This window comes from Galeopterus variegatus, unplaced genomic scaffold (assembly GCF_000696425.1).
Source record: "Galeopterus variegatus unplaced genomic scaffold, G_variegatus-3.0.2 Scaffold12, whole genome shotgun sequence".
Lineage (NCBI taxonomy): Eukaryota > Metazoa > Chordata > Mammalia > Dermoptera > Cynocephalidae > Galeopterus > Galeopterus variegatus.
The window spans coordinates 550,495-570,757 of record NW_007726123.1 but is presented as its reverse complement, the minus strand read 5'-3'; the positions used below and the strand labels follow the sequence as shown (position 1 = coordinate 570,757).

Here is a 20,263-nt window from a genome sequence, read left to right as displayed (position 1 = left end):
AAATGATTTTAATACTCATGACAATACTGTTTGTAAGAAAATCTTTTCTTAATAATTAACCTTACTTCCAATGACCTGATAATGCTATTGCCCAGCTACCGTTACAGAAGCCAGACATCATGACTATTTTACTCATCCCACTTACCTGAATATGCAACACGTATAATGGCTTATTGTTGAACAAAGATGTCTATGGAAAAAGAATACAGTCAACACTTGTCACAGAATTAAAACAGGTGTCCTTGTTATCTTTCCAGCATGACTCTTCATTTACTTTTATAAGGAACAAAACAGAATGGACATGAGAGAGCATGTGTCTGTGTGACTTACAGCTGAGCAAGAGGAAGGGTGTGATTCCTTTAGGATGGATGCAAGGACTCCTTATGTGCTTAATGTGGGGAGAGGAGGAAAGAGCCAGATACCCAGGATATTTTTGTTGTTACTTATGTAACACTAAATTGGTTTTCTTTTGTTCCTCACCCATCCTTTTGCCTATTGGCAAAGGCTTAGGTCAGACTAAACTTGAAACATAACTAGTAAGGAAAGGTTAAAAAAACAATTAGCAATCCATTCTTTTTTTCTTTTTTTAATACCCATTTATTTAGCAAATGAGGATTAGGACTTAGAGACCATAAATGAATAATGTGGTTTATTAAATATGCTTGAGTTTTCAGATTGAAAACAAAGGAACCAAGCTCAGACAATGGCTGCATGTCCTAATCCCTATGATCAAGCAATAAATTAGGAACTGAACTAACTCTTATCTCTGGAAATTAAATTTATTAGAATTATTCATAATCTTGCTCCTGTCATTAGCTGGTACTCCATTTTTAGAGGCAATGTTTTGATCATCGACCTGAACACAGGCAAAAATCCAGAGGTCAACTGGCAGCAGAGAGTGGACATTATCAAATTAATAAATATTCTGGCCATAAGATCCACTGACGACCCTAATTACTTGTTTCCTTGAACTGAATTCCCTTATTTGATTAGAGCCATCGCAGCCTATCAGCAAATGTGATTGCAATTTGCAATCACTTACAAACTTTTTTTTTCTTAAACAGTCTTACATAAGGTCTAATTATATGAGGATTGTTGTGAAACTGCAAAAACCAAAAAATTTTTAAAAAATAGTGTATGAAAAGGAGATATGTAAACATACCACACAGATATGCTTTATTTACCAGCTAACAAATTATCAATCACTATTCTAGCAGGGTCTTATTTCATGAACCGTCTTATAACTGGGATATTATCCACTCTTTCAAAAGATATAATATTTAGAATAGGGACCAAGGCTTAGACATGTTAGGCCTGACTCAGATTAAAGTCATTTATAAAATCTTAAGTTATTTCTCCTTCCCTTTAATTCATAGAATTAATGCATAATTGTCTTAAGGGCTATGGAGGAGAGAGTTAATATGAATATAAATGACCAGTTTGGAAAAGAAACACATGGCTCGGCTATAATGGGCTATCCTTTAGTGACCAGCAAGAGAAAGAGGAGGAGGAGAAACTGGTACCCTCATAAGACGTAAAAATCTAAGTAAAACTGGAACCGGGATTGCTATTGGAAACTGCATCACTGCAAAATAGGACAAATTCCTTCTCTTTAGTAATCTTAGTATTACTATATATAAGAGAGTAAGCAAATCTAATTATCATCATTTAAGAAAAATTATAGCACTGATTAAATGTTTGCCTCCCAAGAAGCCCTCTTCATTCATTTACAAATAAAAACTTTCTCTCCCTAGTACCTCCACTTTCCTTTCTCCCACTATCCAATCTCGTTATTTCTCACCCCTTCCCCCAATACCCACTCCCCACAAGCGACAGGATTTCCACAATCCTGAAAGCAGAAGGAAAAATTTTCACCCTATATTGTTCAAGAAGAGAGATACTGATAAAAATGGGATGTGAGACAACCAATTACTGTTGATGCTTTTACAAAGATGACTATTTAGCAGCAAGAAAAACAAAATGCATATTCAACACTATACAGAAGTCCTGTGAAATAGATTTTAATAATAATTGAAGGGCTACACTAATGCACCATGTAGCTGCCATCACCACAGACCTTTCAAGCTTCTGGCAAAATGTCTTCCAAAAAAAAAAAAAAATTCACTGGAAGTCAGATGAAGTAGATAAAAGCTACCAGATACTAACTCTAGAAGGTGATAAGTAGATAAAGGGGAGAGAGGTACTTTAAATGGTGTCAGAATCTTTCTATGAATTAATTTGATGGTGGTTTGAAGGCTTCAGGAGTTGGGCTATTTCATTTAAAGGAGGAAACGATGTTTGCTGGTAGGGCCAAAGAAATGTCAAGGGTTTAACAATGGACGAGCCACTCTCCATGTTCAGAGCAGGAAGGAACACAAACTAACAAGTTCTGTCAATGATAGGACACCACAGCAACAGAGTGGTGGGCACCTTTCCCCCCAGCTCTCTACTGGGACCACTGGATGCTTTGACATTTGTGACTCCTGTCCTTCCCCTCTCATGAGACAACAACTCCAACATTTGCAGGAATGAAAACGGAAAATCAGGATATGCCACATCCTACCCAAATAGATGTTTGGCTTTTACTATCTGTTCCCCCAATGTCAGAATTCAACCTGGAGCAAGTAAACAACCACAGATAAAGCATTAGTATATACAACAGCAGTTTACTCCCCCACCCCCTTTTTTTTAAAACACAGATTAAAGAATGTTAACTTTCCGATTGCTTTTTTCCCTTCTCTATTTTTGAAATTTTTGTCTCAATTCTCAATATACCTTACTCGATATGTTGTGCTATCAATTCAACCGCATCTATTTCATAAACAAGGAGCAGATCTAGTTCAACAACTACATACTGAGTATTTTCAGGAACTATCCTTGCGGTGCTTACAGTTAAGGCTGGAGAAGCACATAGGAAAGAAACCATGTGACAAGTACAGTCATAGAGCTCTTCAGAGTCCACTATGGGGGCACAGGCTGTTATGGGTGGGGTGGGGTGGCAGGGACTTAGGACAGCCCAGATGGAAGAGAGAAGAGAAAGGAAAGGAGGACTGAACAAAGACTTATGTAATCCATAGGAGTTAGCCGAGTTAAGAAGGGCTGATATTTTTGTCAACCACTGGCAAAACAGCGTTGTTACCGGGGGGGGGGGAGTAGATCTTCCCCATTACAAAGTGAAATGTTCTACTTTATAGTACAGTAAGATAACAAAACATAAAAAACACAATTTCTGGAAACCCTAAGCTTATATAATTTTAGTAGAAATTAAACACTTTTAAAGCTAAATATATATATATATGTATATTTAAATCATTTCCCTCCCATCTTCTTGCCATAAATTATCAACATTAAGACATAATACAATATGATGGGATAAGTTTGCTTTTTAGGATGTGACTGAACACTGAGATGGCATATTCCTGCTGAGAGAGGCCATCTAACAGTGACCGGCCTGGGTGAAGAGTCATACACCCTGGCGCCCAGCATCGGCGCCAGCACTTGCAGGTACCTAACTTGAGACTGCTTGCCTAACTTGAGACTGCTTGCTTCTCTTTTAAATGGAGTAATAACAAAAACCTCAGAGGGTCTGGGAGAAGATCAATGAAATATCACCCTGAGGGACTCAGCACAGCACAGCTCAAGGAGGTGGGTGGCGAAGCGTGTGACTGCTGTGGCTGAAAGCCCTTCTTTCTCTTTCCCTGAAATCAGCTGCCTTCTCTCTTCTAAACACCACAAAACTAAAGTATATTTTCAAATTACTTGTATTATGTACTAAACAAATTTTTTTTAAAAAGCGAAGGAGTGTTCTTTCTCTCAAACAAAAGGTATTCATTATTTTCTTTGAAATGTCCCTTAATTTTTTTTTTAATCTCCTGCTAAGTTAGAGATGCATAAATGAAAAGGCGCTTTCTCACCCCTGTGAGAAAAGATCACAAAGGAAATAGCTTCATTTTTGTGCTAGATAATAAGTAGTCATTCTGGAGAAGAAAAAAAAAAAGAAAAAAACGACAGGAGAAATCATTTTAAAACTTTTGCTTTTTCTTTTCTCCTCTTTTAGAAGTTACTTTTTTCTTTCTTTTCTTTTCTTTTCTTTTTTTTTTTTTTTGGTGGCTGCTGGTTCAGGGATCCGAACCCTTGACCTTGGTGTTATCAGCACCACGCTCTCCGAAGTGAGCCACCGGCCAACCCTAGAAGTTACTTTCAATGCACTAAGAACTTTCTTCTTGTCTCCTCTTTTCTCTCTTTTAAAGCTCAACCTTACCTCCTTGGGGCCTGATAAGTCTTCATAACAAGCAGGACACGGTTTACCCGTCTGATATTGGCCTTCTGCCAACTTTTCTTGGGTGTCCCTAACACAAAATCCACAACCGACACACAAGAGCCAATTTTCACAGCATGAGGGCCAGTGCCATGGACAACAGCTAGCACGGCTGCTGCAGCAGCCAACACAGGTCTTGTTGCTGCTGGTTTCTGCCACTTCTTTTTTTTTTTTTTCTTTTTGTCTTTTTCCGTGTCCGGCAACGGATCGCAACCCTCAGTGTCGCCCCCGTACCGGACCGGGACCGGCAACGGGATCGCAACCCTCGGTGTTGCTCCCGCACCTCGCTCATCCAGTGAGCGGGAACTGGTCTGTATGTGGGATCCGAACCCTCGGCGGGAGCGCCACCACACTCCCAAGCAGCACACTGTAGCAGTGTGCCACCAGGCCGGCCCTGCCACTTCTAATCCATTCCTCACACTGCAACCAGACGGCCTTTCTCCAGCTCTAGTTCAATTGTCTGCCACTTCTTTCTTGACCTGGCCATCATGGCCTTTGCTCATCTGCCCCACTTGCCTATCATCATGATCATCATCATGATCATGATCACCAGCATCATCACGATCACCAGCATCATGATCATGATCACCAGCATCATCACGATCATCATCATCCCTGCTGCCTCCCCTCTTCCTTCCCCTGGTCCTCAAACACAACCCTGCCCAAGTTCCAGCCTTACCACTTTCTAGTCCTTCCTAATTCCTCCCCTTCACCTCCTCTGATCATCTTCATCAGCTGAAACCTCCCTCATTGTTCATCCTCAGTGCCACATCCTCAGTTCAGAATTCCCCAAGCACCCTGTCCAAAATCCTCCCACCCACTTCTCTAATCCTAGAAGTCTATTTGTACCACCATTACAGTGCTTACCATTACAGAGCTGCCTGATGTCAAATACAAGGGTACTTCAAAAAGCTCACGGAAAGATTTGTATTATCTTTTAATTCTATTTCTCCATGAACTTTCTCATGTACTCTTGTACACCTGTGAGCAAGTCATATCTTCTATTAGCCTGTAAGCCTTTAAGGATAAGGAATACATGCCCCTTCCACAGAAAAACTTTTATGCTATACTTTTATCAGTTCTTAATAAAATCAAAATTTTGTTATAAAATTGAGTTAATTGTTTCTCCATAGTGTCTTAAGATAATAAAAATTCCATTAATATTTATTGCGGAAGCAGGTGTATTACCACATGCAAATCATTTCCAATTTCATATGAGAAATGGCTCCAGCTTTAAATGCACCAAATGGCATTTCCCTCTGGATATCCTAGTGAATGCCTTCTGAGAGATCAAGAGAGATGAGTAGGGAACTTTCATGGTATGATATGCTGAATAATGGCTCCCAAAAATATTCACATCCTAATCCCCAGAACTTATGAATGTTCCCTTATATGGCAAAAGAAATTCGGCAGATATGATTAAGTTAAGGACCTTGAGATGGAGAAATTATCCTGGTTTATAAGAGGGAGACAGAGGGAGGTTAGACTACAAAAGAGAGGCTAATATGATGACAGAAGTAGAGAACGGAGTGATGCTGAAGACGGAAGAAGGGGTCACAAGTCAAGAACTACAGGCAGCCCCTGGCAGCTGAAAAGGCAAAGAAAGGAATTCTCCCGTCAGAGCCTCCTGAAGGAACCAGCCCTGCTGATACTTTTACCTTGGTCCAGTGACACTGTTTTCAGAGTTCTGACCTCCAGAACCTTAAGAAAATAAATGTGTTGTTTTAAACCACTAAGTTTCTTGAAATTTGTTACAGCAGCCATAGAAAACTAATACACATGGTGAGTATTTGGTCAGGCAAGGGAAACTGATACCAGTTTGGTCACGGCACCTAAAATGGAGGTGGGAGACCATCTCAGCTTGAGCTTCAGGCAGTCTTAACTGAGAACACTCTGGCCACATCACAAAGGTCATGACCCCTGGAGGAACAACTTCTGAGGAATCTGCTGATTGCTACTTTTCACTACCCCCCGCCAAATTGTCAGATCCCTGACTACAGCCCACCTCAAAGAACAGTTACAACCAATCCCTTATGGACAAAGTTGTTTGAATTATGCTAGCACCAATCACAACTTGTGGCAGACAACTTCTGTCTACCTTGGTGCATACTGGAAATGCAAACTCTCAGGCCTCATCCAGATCTACTGAACCAGAAGCTCTAGGGGAATGACCAGAAATTTGTCATTTAACAAATCCTCGAGATGAATCCGAGGCATGCTCAAGTTTGAGAACCACTACTATAACATTTTCTCTTTGAATTTGGTAATTAAAAGGATGTCAGGCATTTTTAAAGGATGAAATGAATAGAATAGCACGTCTTTGAAACAAGTGCTATGAGAACACAATGTAAAAAACAGCAGATACATCCCAAATATACTACAGCACAAATAGCAAAAAGCCTTCAAAACAACAACACGAGAAGCTATTACAAACCTAAAGTCTATCTCATCTGTGCTTAAAAGTTTGAACTAGCAAAGTTAAGGGTGAATGCATTCATTCACTGGAGGCAGCTACCAAATGAAGTACTTTCTCTTAGCAGGCAAAACAGATTTTAAATAAATGAAAACACAAGTCAGTATTTCTTCCTTATAATGCTAATTTCTGTATTAATCAGAGGGAATCTACTCTGTATTTCTATTGACTTCTTGGCCTAGAATTGCCACACTCAGCACATGAAGATAAAACTTCCAATGTTGTATTAAGGTAGAGTGCCTAAAAAAATTCAAATATTATGCCAGGAGAAACTTAAAAAAGGAAAAGAATAGCATTTCCAACATGATGCCTAAAAATGGCCATTAGGTACAACTTTTACTCAATATAACCTATAATTCCTATTATTTTTTAAAAGTAGATTTAATACCACAAACAGCTATTTATTGAATGAATAAATGACATATCTTGATAAGAGATAATCGTAATAAAGAAGTATCAAAACCTTAACTCTATTTTGAATGTCTATGCTCTCATCTGAAGGACTACAAAAGTTATAAGTAATCTATAGGACTGCATGTTTTCTGTGGTAATGTTCAGTAATCAGAATTTGCCAGTATTTGCTAACAAACACATCATGCTTCTTGCACTATAAAGAAATCAACCAGAGGAGTTCATTTTCTGAGATTGAAGAATCGGGTCATAAGGAAAGGCGAGTGGGAAACCATTTCCTTGCCTGGGGCCAAAAAAAAAAAAATCCTTGTAAATTAGGTGGACAGGACCCAGCTGAAGTTTTATCCCTCAGAATTTAGTAATTTTGTTTCCACAGTGCTTTTTTCACAATTCACACCAAATCAAGCTTATTAGCAAAGTACTACATTATGAATTTCTTTACAATTTCAATCACTACTTTAAGAAAAAAAATGGAGGTGAAAGTGGGAGGCTCTGTAATTAGGACAAAGTGAAAAGAGCCATTCTTTGCTTCATGCTTGAGATACCAATGACGTCGCGCATGTATGTACACGTGTGTGCATGTGCACACACACAGCCAGAGCACTGCAGTCTAGTTATACTTTTACTCATTTATATCGAATGGCTGGTGCCAAAATTTTCTGCTATTACTGAACACCAAGCATCCTATTAAGAAAGTCTATGTTATGATACTTCATCCTTTACTCTTAACCCCCAATCAAGGTTCTGTTATGGAGAGGAATACACATCCATAAAGGAGACACTGACAACACACAACAGGGTTACTGACTGAGGAAACAGACTATGTTTACTAATGCTGTGGATATTAAATGCCCCCTACTATCCAAGTCACTAACAGACAATTCTTAGAATATTACCAAATAATGGTCTTCAGCAATATGGGCCTTGACTTTATTGTGGCCACAAAGGGAAAGTGAAATGAGAAATACTTATATTCCACTCTGCAACTTTCATTATACCACGAGGGCACCTTGAACTTGCCACTACATAGTAATGGAATCCCTTAGACATGGTAAAGCATCCTGAAGTCACAGCTTAGTGGTGGGACACTGGATAACAACCACTGCAGCTTCACTAACCAGGTCATCACACATGTGCGTACACATGCACACACCCTCCATTAGCCATCAGATGAAAATACTAGAAACCCCCAACTAACTATCAACTATTCAGAACTATCATTCTATGGGTAGATCTGGTTGGATGTCGTAATCATATAAGAGGAAGAGTCTAGGCTAGCATTCCAACTATCAACCAGTTCAGGGAAAGGAGGTAATTTAACGTTTATTGCCAACCCCATGCACAATACTGGCAGGAAAGGGAGCAACCACAAATAAAGAGAATTCTCAACTTGATTTCAGTCATTAACTAATTTTAATTCTTTTCCCCCAAAGTTTTAAACAAAATTGTTAAAAAACACCAAAGTGGAATATTTTTCATCTCATTACTCAAGTTTTTGTGAACTACATACTTGATTCATGACCGGATATCAAGCTCTACAGACAGATTCAGATGGGGTATGAGGCCCTGCTTTGAGCAGCTTAGAGAACCTGACAGAAATAAATTTGAGATGAAAGCACACATTCTTGACACTTTGTGTGGTAATAATAATGATAATTCCTACTTATTGAACATCTTCTGTGGCTCAGGGACCAAGCTAGCTGCTTGAAAGATGTGCAATACAACCTTGCAACACGCACTAAAGTGGAGATTTAAAGGCTTTAAGTTACAGGTGTTTGACGGTGTGGGGATCCATGAAGAATCTGAGCTGGTTAGTTTTGGGTAAAGATGAGGAAGGACATTCTAAGTAAGTGATGCTATATAAGCAAAGACAGTCACAGCCATTTGTTCAGACTGCCTGGGACAGGAGTGTTCGGAGCAGTGGAAAGGTACAGAGATGGGGGACAGTTTTATCCCATGTTTGCCTTTGTCAGAGGTCTAATGACCAGGGAAAAAGCTGGGGACTTCGTTAAGTGCAGTTTCCATTTTAATCAGCAAAACTGATTAAAATCAGTTCAATTGAAAGAAATCTCAAAAACCAAAAAACCAGACATTTCTAGTGGGTATAATACCTACCTGGAATTTGAAAGTGGTGCAGAGAAAGGTGAAGTGGGACTACCGGGGAAGGATTGGTTTGAGCAATCACGCTGCTTGTAACAAGGTTACAATAGTAATGAAGGAATGGTAACGTCAAGGTCCGGTGGTGGGGCTCTGCTGGCCAGGATGAAGGATGTAATTCCACAGCAATCCAAATATGGATGGGGTCAGGGGTTAGAGGAGAAGAACGGAAGGGACTCTCCACCATCATCCTCAATCCCCAACTCCACTCACTCACCACTTTGAACATGTGGACAGAGATGGGGAGGGAACACAGAGAAGACATGGGGAAGAGGCAGAGCCACGGATTAATAAGATGAGAGACCACAGGTAGGGGTCAGAGAAGAATGTCCTTTCTACATACAAACCAGGTATCTTACAATGACGACATGCAGGACAACTAAGCCCTCTTTAGCTATAAAGTTCAATATCTTCAGTGTAACACTCCATTTACCACAAAGCCTCATATCAGAAGTATTTTTAGACAAACCTCAATTATTCTGTTAGATTATAAGATCCTTGAAGGCAGGAAGCATGCCTTCGCTTTCCTGTATCTGACATTATGCCTCGTGCACAGATGCTTAGTAAATGTCAGCTAAATTGAATTAGATTCCCATGCAACTGATGATACCAGGGGAAAGAGCAATAATAACATTAGCTCCACAAGGTCAGGGACTCAGACTGTCCTGAAGTTTCATCCATGGTGCCTAAAGTAATTGCTGCCATAGGATAGATGCTCAACAGATACTAAATGAAAGAATGAACAAATGAACAGCGACCAGTATCTCCCATCATTAATGAACAGAAGCTCTTGGAAGTAGCCATGAATGAAATGCCGTTTAAATCACACCTTTTGATCCTCAAATGCCTTGTGCCTACCTTTCCACTCAGCAACATGCAGGGACTGCTTTATGTGGCAGCTACAGGATTATCAGAACCCATTGTCAAGTTTTTTTTTTTTTTTTTTTTTTTTTTTTTACAGAAGTATAACTTACATAAGGGAAAGTGCATAAACCCATAGGCATAAAAATTTGATGCGTGTCTGTACATCTGTATATGTGCACATATGCATGCACGCACACGCATACACACACACTGACAACACACATATCAAGAATAGCTCTAGCACTCGCTCCAGCTGGCTCTATCATGGTCCCCCTCCCTCCAGTAAAACTATCTCTATCGAAATAGACTAATTTTGCCTGAAAAAGACATTTTATCCTTTTCATTGTTCACTTCCTTATGGAAGCCTAAATTCCTGAGCACAAAACGGCCATCTTCTCTGTGCTTTGGAATAGTCATTCCAAGATGACTGGTATCACCAGGGATTTACTTAATAAATCCTAAACTATGACAGCAATAGCCCTTGCCAGACAGGTCTGTTTTCATACGCACTAATAAATGAGAAGGGAGGCAGAAAACAAAATACGATCACTAAGCTGTTTTTCCCACCTTACTGTGGACTGCAGCAGACCCAGTACCAGACGCTCCCTGAACGAGTTTTTCTAGAACCACACACAGAACACAGAGCTATAATCACAGCATGAGCTGGTTGAATTGGAATGCCCTCTGCTCTTCGTCACATCAAGTACTTGTCCTAAGTATCCCCCCCCCACACACACACTCCAAACACACCCAGACAAGACTAGGCCTTTCACTGCAGAGAAAGAACACTGGTTTCACAAGCAGAAGGAGAACATCTCATTACTTCCCCCAGAAAGCTGTGCTTTTAAGCAAAGAACAGCTGGTTTCATTATCGTTGTGAAGGAGGAAAATGTTTTACTATGGTGATCATTGTGTGTGAAAACCATCAGCTCTCAGATTTTATTAAAACACTCTTGAACAAAATAATGCTTTCCTTGTTGAATTCAGTAAATGATTTTTCTTTGAGTGCCAGAGAGGTCCCTGATGATGATTCAGCTAATGCAGAGGGAATGCGCAGGTACAGATTTTGATACATGGATCAATATTTCATATCAAATTACCTGAACTCTTCTGTGAGTCACTAGTTTTCTATTTCTCATGGAAACGGGATGAATACTAATGCAATCCAGTTCTCAGGCACTGTCCACAGCCAAAGGAAGCCTATAAAGCTAGTTTTGCCACAGCATATAAACGCAGACCAATACTTTTCATAGTACGTTTATCTCTACACTTTTAGGAAGTAGAAGATCATGCCTGTTAGGGGATTGTCTAATAATGAACATCACATTTAAATGAGTGTGATTTTGGCACCCTCTGAAATATAAGTTCGTTTTTTATTTCTAGAGTTTCTACAAAATTGATATGTTACTAAGTGAGCTGAAAAGATAAGATTCATGGTCTGTTAAAGCACCAAATCCAAATCCCTTGTATAACAACAGAAGAGCAAGTATCACTCAGTAAGGCAGCAGTCACCATTTGTACTTGGGGATCAAGCACTCCCTGATAACCTCTACAAATATCCATTTCAGCTTCATGAAGTCCTGAAGTCTTTCTGCCTCACTGCCTAGAGAAAGCTGTCAGTGTAAAATCTCGTTTTCTCAAGACACAGCCTGAAGAACAGGCTTCCCAACGTTCTTTACAGAAAATTTCATACAACCCAAATCAAAGTATTACACATCATTAAACAAAAAGCTATAAGCTATAATCTCAGTGATGATAAAATGCCTTTATCATATGAAGAAATTTTAACTTATGTTAGGCAGTGAACAATTTCACTTAAAGTATATTTCGCAAAACATACAAAATACTAAGTTGTCCCAACCAGTTTCTTATCATAAATAGTATACTAATGGTTTGCTAGCCACATTGTAGAAAGTAAATACATACCACAGGAGAGAAAACACTGTGCTGCATAAGTATATTAGGTTTGTGTAAAAAGGGTTTTCAGTATGAAAATCAGGAGATGATTTCTGATGACATCCCAAAATATTAAGAATACAGCAACCTCAGATTCTTGGCTTTGCCTGTATAACTTCAATTGGAAGTGGGTAAATACAGCAAGTGTGGTGCTTAATTTGGGGCTTTTAAATATAATCAGTAAAATTTTAAACAGTGTAGTCTCAATACAAGCAAGAGTTATAAGAAAGAGCCTTAGCTTTTTCTTATTAACTGGTCAATCCTGATCAGCCCAGCAGATCCATATAGTCAGTAATGAAAGCTGGTTATATGTGGGCCACGAAGACAAAAGTACCTGGATTTGAATCTCAGCCCTTCCACTGACTGGGGATGTGACCTTGGGCAAAATATTGATTCTCTGTAAGCCCTGGTTTCTTCATCTGTCAGGATGAGGTGCGATACTGCACAGAACATGAGCAATGAGCTTGAAGTGATGAACACAGGTCCGGCCATACTGAGTGCTCAACACAAGATAGCCATCATTATTTTGAAAACTATTATGATTGCTATCAGCCATTCAGGATTTCATCCTGGCATTCAGCCAGTAATGTCTCTAAGCAATTATCTTACTCCAAAAGAGGTGAAACTTTTGAAGAATGAAGAATTCCAAGTTATTACCTAATGCAGGCCATGTAAATCTTTTATGGAAATAATGCTTGAATCTTACCGGAATCACACGAGACTACAAAAGAGCTTTATAAAGCTATGGTAGGGCCATTCCTGGACATTGTGGGCATGCAACCATGTGAAAGGAAGCCCCAAGAGAAAATTCAAAGGCTACAGCAGCAAGAACTAGGCATACAGCTAGATTTTTTGGGGGGGCCAAACTTTTGTATTTCTTTGCCATTTAAATGGAATTTGACCTTTAATTTTTATTTTCTCTTTTTTAAAATTCACAACTTCATACTCCTTTATAACCTAGGTATACCTAAATCTACGCATAATTTCCACTGTAATTCCTACATCGTAGAGCTAATTTTAATAGTAAAGAAAGGATTAAAGATATTTTGAAAAAAATAATCCAAATTTCTACCTCCCTAAAAGGAGTCTTTTCATTTTACCTATTTCTTCATTTATCTATATATGGCTATTACAGAGAAATGCACATGAGTTTGCTACTTATTTTCATATAAAGTTCTACTGAACATTTTAATAGGGCTATAAATATAGTTACTTTACAAATATTTTTAGATGATCACATGACATTTTTTCACTTTGATAATTAAATAATTCTATTAAATTTATACATTGTTTTAAGTTGTTTTGGATTTGCTATTTTACATATATTTGTGTATATAGTCATATGTATTTAAGTTGTAATAAATTACTTTACACATCCACATTTGGTGTTTCTGTGTAATTCTTTCCTCAGGATAAATTCATAGGACTTGAACTGCAGGTCAAAATATCTGAACGTATTTATAATTATTCTGCAACACAATGCTGTCTTCCAAGCAGCTATTTAGTATCACTTCTATCACTAAGCACACTGTTTAGTTCAACTGACTTTTCTTCATAGGTAGATTTTCTCAAAAAGAAGCACTGAGTTGATTTATATTCAGGTGCAAACTCCTCATCTCATCACAGACTAGTAGTAAACAATCAGCAGATCAATTACTTTGAGTAGTACAGCCTCAGCGGTCCCCTCGGTTAATGATTATTTTATAGTCATTCCTAAAATAACTACTGTGGTGTCTATCTCCTAATCTTGAGTAATTTTTAATTATATACATGCAGGTATGTAAAATGGATTGTGAGATGAAATGGACCATATGGTCAAAAAGTTAGAAATAAATTAACCTACACAAAGATTATAAGAAAAAATATTTACCTAAATCCCAGTTGCAATATCTACATTGCCTTCCTGTGGCACTACATTAAAAAATAAATAAATAAATGAAGGAACTCAAGGAAAAATATTCAAAAGAATTCTACATAGTAGAAACTTCTATCTACAGGCAAGAATAAAAGGCAATAGTAAATGAGAGATAGCTTACTCTATTTTTTAAAGGTTTGATATGTGGTTTCTTTCAGGACCTAGAAAAATGTATTAATTTGTATGAGTACATTGTACACTAGGACTTGGATCCTCTTTTACAAGGGTCTTCCTTCTGCAGTCTTCTAGCCTCCTCTTTTACACTGTCTCTGCCAATTATATTTAAGGGCACAGTCTTTGTTAACAGCAATTACAGGTATAGACTATTGACTTAGGTTTGCCTTCAACTATTTAAATATTTCCTACCAAACCAGCAATAACTTTACTTAACAGTTCACTAACATGGGCTGGTGGGTTAGCTCACTTGGGAGAACATGGTGCTGGTAACACCAAGGTCATGGGTTCAGATCCCTGTACTGTACTGGCCAGCCACCAAAAAATAAATAAATAAAATATGATATCATTTGTCATTAAAAGAATAGTTCACTAACATGTCTGTAAGGTCAATGCCTTATAGTGTCTACTTCCTTCGTCTTTTAGAGTAGAAAGGGCACTTACTTAATTCACCCTGGAAGAAGAGACACATCAGATGTGTTTGACCTGAAGACAGAGGAAAACTGGCAAGTTGCCCAGGCATTTTTCTAACAGTAAGAATCCACATTTTTGATGCTGCGAGTAAGAGGTAGCTGTGGCCCTTTACTCTGGTATTATATGAGAATTTCCTATTATAATTTTTGGAAAATCCTGAGTGCAAAGATAAATTTAGATTGTACTGATGGAAATGTGTGTATCTTATTATAAAATATTTAGGGTATTATGAAAATTAGAATCACCTTGTTTTGATTATTTCCAACGCTACCTCCATAATAATTTTCTCTGTTGAGATGAGCAAATATATTGCCCATTACACGAAAGTTAATAAATGTATATTTTAAATATACATTAAAGTAAGTATTTAAAGTTTATAAGTAGGAATAATGACTTGGTTTCAAGTTCGCTAACTTAACCAAAGAAGGACGTGATCTGGAAATCATGCTGAGGTCAGGGCAGGCTGGCAAAGTGTAGAAAGCACTGGAATAAGAGACAGCAGTGTTTATTTCATTTCAGGTTCAGCCTTTAATAAACTAACTGTGGGACCTTCAGAATGCCACCTATCCTCTCTGGATTTCTGCTTCCTCAGCTGTGAAGTGAGAGGGTTGAACACGATGGCTTATGAAGTCCTCCACAGCTATTTCAGTCACATGGATTCTATGTACATATTTCTATTGCACATTATAAATAAGACTAAACCATACAGCTCATGCAAAACTGAGTGCTGCTTAGATAGTACTAATGAAAGAAATCCCCCATACAAATTAATTCAACAAGAAAAACGATGTCTAGCTTTTTCTCCCTTTTTAAAGCATTTTTTGTAACCAGAGGCAGTTGAAAGAAAATTGGTATAGTTGAAGGGAAAACAATTTCCAAGCAAACATCTTATTGATAGGCCCCCTTACTGACTTGTACAGACCCAGTGAGGACTGGTGGATAGAAACTATTCTCATTCCATTCAGTTTGTTCAGGGACAGAGTGAACCAGGAGGGTTTCCTGTTAGGATGACAGATAGCCACGTTTGCCATATGACAACGAAAGGAGACTATATCCAGCAGATTTAGGGGAAAGGGCAAAAAAGTGCTCCTGGCTCTCACCATCTTTTCTTTTTCACCATCAAAGCCCCCCTCATACAGAACCAGACATGAATTCTAAACCATGAGCTCAGTCAGAAATTCAATGTTCCCACAAAGCACAACTCTCCCATTAACAGCTGAAATTCCATCCAAAGCTATTTTCTCTTCCAAAATAGTAAAGCTGTAAGCATAAAAGCTTTACCACCATTCTATTTTTTTCTAGATAAGTAAATCTGAAAACTAGAATAGTAGGGTTCCAAAATAATAAGTTTCCATTGTGTTTATCTACCCCAGTTGAGAATTTCTTCATACTTAGAAAGCCTACAGAGTGAAGTTCTTCCTTTTAGGTCTATTAAAATGGCCTCTGGGCCATATGGTCTTATTATGTGAAAAATAAGTGCAGTTACCTAAGGAAAAGACAGTAGGTGAATATCTCCTCGAGGAAAATACAATAATGGGAAACTACCACTGTTTATAATAGAATTCGCCACAGGCAGACAATAACTGATAACTCAGACTTTAAAAATAAAAATGTATTTGAAATTTTCATGTCAATATTTACTAGCAAGAAATGCCACTTGGCCCATGCCCTTTTTTTGAAAAAAAAGGTTTTTTTTCCTTTTTGTCTTTTTTCATAACCGGCAAGGGGATCGCAACCCTCAGTGTCGCGCCCGCACCAGACCGGGACCGGCCACGGGATCGCAACCCTCGGTGTTGCTCCCGCCCCTCGCTCAGCCAGTGAGCGGCCGGTCCGCATGCGGGATCCGAACCCTTGGTGGGAGCACCACCGTGCTTCCCAAGCGGGGCACTATAGTAGTGCGCCACCGGGCCGGCCCTTTTTTTTGAAAAATTTTAGCAATAAAGATAAGACTGATATCACTTTGGAGGTTAATACTGGAAAGTACTTTCAAAAATAATTTCCCATTTTATGCCAAATCACTATTGTTAATATGTGCATGATTATGAAAAAATAAGTTTTCATGAGGCTTAAATTTAAGCAGCCTAACTTGTTAGTAGTACCAGTAAGAACTGAAATACCTGTGAAAAGACTATGGCAGCACACAAAAAACTACTTTCATAGATTAAGGGGCCTTGGTTCATGGAGGATATAGCAAAGCAGAATGGGAAACACAAACTATGAAAGGAACTGAATTTTCCACCAGCAGTCGGTATGCTCTGTCAACTATGCAAGAACACTAAAACAGTAATTTCCACTGGTGAAGACTACAGTGATAATAGACACTGCAACAACTGATGTTTTCAAGTTGTGTGATATGGAAATTCTAACTTCTTTCAAAGCATCAGATGGATTCTAAAAGGCTCCTAATGCACAAAAGTAAAAAATAACCAGCTAGAGTGGATATGGGACTTAGCAATGTCTTTCATTGGAAAAACAAATTGTTTTCAAAAGTATTTTAGATATATGCCTAAAAATGATTTACTATAAAGAATGAGCAGCAAAATATTTTTGTAAGTCAAATATAAATGCATGAATAATCCTTAGGAAGCCTGTTATGATTGCTTCAAATATTACTATGATCACACATTTTTTAAAAAAGGGATATAGGCTTATAGTTACATAAGAATTATATAAAGTAGTTTGACAGATCCTACCTTTTTCAGAAACCGGACTCCGTAGGTAAATACATAAAGGTAAAATGAAAATCTCCACCTGTAGAAGGTTAAAAAAAAATTCTATGATATTCAGTTCATATATTTCATAGCATATTCTGAAATATGTGAGGGAAAAAAGTTAATTAAATTTGACCTCCCCCACAACCAGGGATTAAATTTAATGAACAATTTCAGTGCAAGCTGAATATATATACTTATGAGCATGGCTTAAAACAAATACTTAAAATATTTTTTTTTTCCTTTTTGTCTTTTTTCGTGACTGGCAACGGATCGCAACCCTCAGTGTCGCGCCCGGACCGGACCGGGACCGGCACCGGGATCACAACCCTCAGTGTTGCGCCCGCACCTCGCTCAGCCAGTGAGCGGGAACCGGTCTGTATGTGGGATCCGAACCCTCGGCGGGAGCACCACCACACTCCCAAGCGGCGCACTGTAGCAGTGTGCCACCGGGCCGGCCCAAAATATTTTTTTTCTTCCAAATTTTATTTTATTTTGTCAATATACAATGTGGTTGATTATTTTGGCCCATTACCGAAACCTTCCTCCTCCTCCCTCCCAACAATGTCCTTTTTGTTCACTTGTTGTATCAACTTCAAGAAATTGTAATTGTTATTTCTTCTTCCCCCCCACCCCGGTTTTTTGTGTATTTATTTATTTATTTATAGCTCCCACAAATAAGTGAGAACATGTGATATTTCTCTTTTTGCACCTGACTTGTTTCACTTAATATAATTCTCTCTAGGTCCATCCATGCCGTTGCAAATGGCAGTATTTCATTCTTTTTTATAGCTGAGTAGTATTCCATAGTGTAGATATACCACATTTTCCATATCCACTCATCTGATGATGGACATTTAGGCTGGATCCAACTCTTAGCTATTGTAAAGAGTGCTGCGATGAACACTGGGGAACGGGGGGGGGGGGTTCGACTTGATGATTTCCATTCCTCTGGGTATATTCCCAGCAGTGGGATAGTTGGGTCACATGGTAGATCTATCTGCAATAGTTTGAGGAACCTCCATACCATTTTCCATAGAGGCTGCACCATTTTGCAGTCCCACCAACAATGTATGAGAGTTCCTTTTTCTCCACAACCTCGCCAGCATTTATCGTTCACAGTCTTTTGGATATTAGCCATCCTAACTGGGGTGAGATGGTATCTCAGTGTGGTTTTGATTTGCATTTCCTGAATGCTGAGTGATGTTGAGCATTTTTTCATATCTGTTGGCCATTCGTATATCTTCCTTTGAGAAATGCCTATAATTATATTCATGACAACTTTTCTTTCAGTTACTTTATTTGCCCATTTGCTCATCTTCTATTTCCCCAACATGTGAATTTCCTCTTGTTAATCACTCATGAATGGATATGATTCAACAACATGAAGGTGTATAAGATAGTTTTGAATTATTTGATTTAGATATTAAGTAAATAACTTGACTTAACTGAAGTTCACATTTATTTTAAAAATATAACCCTCAATATTTTTCAATTAGGTAAGAATTTTCTTCTGTATCTTTTAACAATTTTTTTTTCATCAACATCTTTGTGGATGTTGCTAAAGGAAGGCATTATAGAATCTAAATCAAATTACAACTGTAAATGACAATCTCATGCCATTCCAAAATGTAGATCTAGCTGTTAAACTTTTACTTTTTTAAAAGAAGAAAAAATTTTAAGTTCTCTTTTGATTTTAAGTGATTGAAAATGTTTTAGGTCTTTTAAAGTATAAGATATGCATTTGTGTGTGTGTGTATTACAAAAAATTCTTACCCTAGTATTCAATTCCTAATTTTATTTCTTGTATTTTCTGAGTATGAAAAGCTGAGCCTTTAAAAGCTGGATGGATTTCACAACAGTATTCCTGAGGTCATGTTGTTAGTGGTACCACAGGTTATAAATTGTAAATGAACACAAAGGAGAAAGTGACTAGTCAACTTCAGAAGGCAAATTGCATTTTGTGCTTGCAAATCATGTAAAAATTTCAAATAAGGTAAAAATAAGAGGTGATATCAGGAGATGATTCAAGTTACATACAAAATTATCTGAAAAAAATGACAATTATATTCAGGTAAGAGGAAGGAGTAAAATTATGGAGCTTCCAGGAGTTGAGTAAGACCCAACAGCAGCAAGAAGTTTCCTTCAGACTTTCATGGGCACATTCATTCCTGGGCTGGCCAACTCTTCGAACATTCTGAAATTCAAGTCAGAATTAATATTTAAAGAGCTTTAAATTTCAGGGTTGATGGGGCCGGCCCGGTGGCGCACTGCTACAGTGCGCCACTTGAGAGCACGGTGGTGCTCCCGCTGAGGGTTCGGATCCCACATACAGACCGGTTCCCGCTCACTGGCTGAGCAAGGTGTGGGAGCAACACCGAGGGTTGCGATCCTGTTGCCGGTCCCGGTCCGGTACGGGCGCTACACTGAGGGTTGCGATCCGTTGCCAGACACGAAAAAAGACAAAAAAAGGGAAATAAATAAATAAATAAATAAATTTCAGAGTTGAAAATCTTCAACTATCAATTCATAAAACCTAAATTCAAGAAAGAACAATAAAACTGACGGAAGCAGTAATGATTAAACAAAACTTCAAAACAATATAGAAAAGCCATGTGTCTAAAACCTCATACAAAAGCTCTCTTGTAGGTAAAGATGGCTCACTTGTAGTATCAAAGTCCAAAACTTAATTTTAACCCCATTTCCATTATCAATTTCTTGGCAGCTGTGGATGAGAGTGCCTCTGTGGTTTCGGTTTGGATGTACAAATTCTAGATAAAAGTTAAAACCAAGGACAGCTTCATGGGCAT

The 20,263-nt window shown here is 38.3% G+C and overlaps 1 protein-coding gene across 4 annotated transcripts in view; it reads right to left on the bottom strand.

Moving 5' to 3' along the window:
• CERS6 (ceramide synthase 6) overlaps nt 1–20,263 on the bottom strand; it is a 286,287-nt gene that overhangs the window by 116,042 nt on the left and 149,982 nt on the right. For all 4 annotated transcript variants that reach the window (XM_008589359.1, XM_008589294.1, XM_008589425.1 and 1 more), the window contains exon 4: nt 17,436–17,493. In XM_008589359.1, the coding sequence (XP_008587581.1) occupies nt 17,436–17,493 (58 nt within the window). The remainder of the gene's footprint in view (nt 1–17,435; nt 17,494–20,263) is intronic.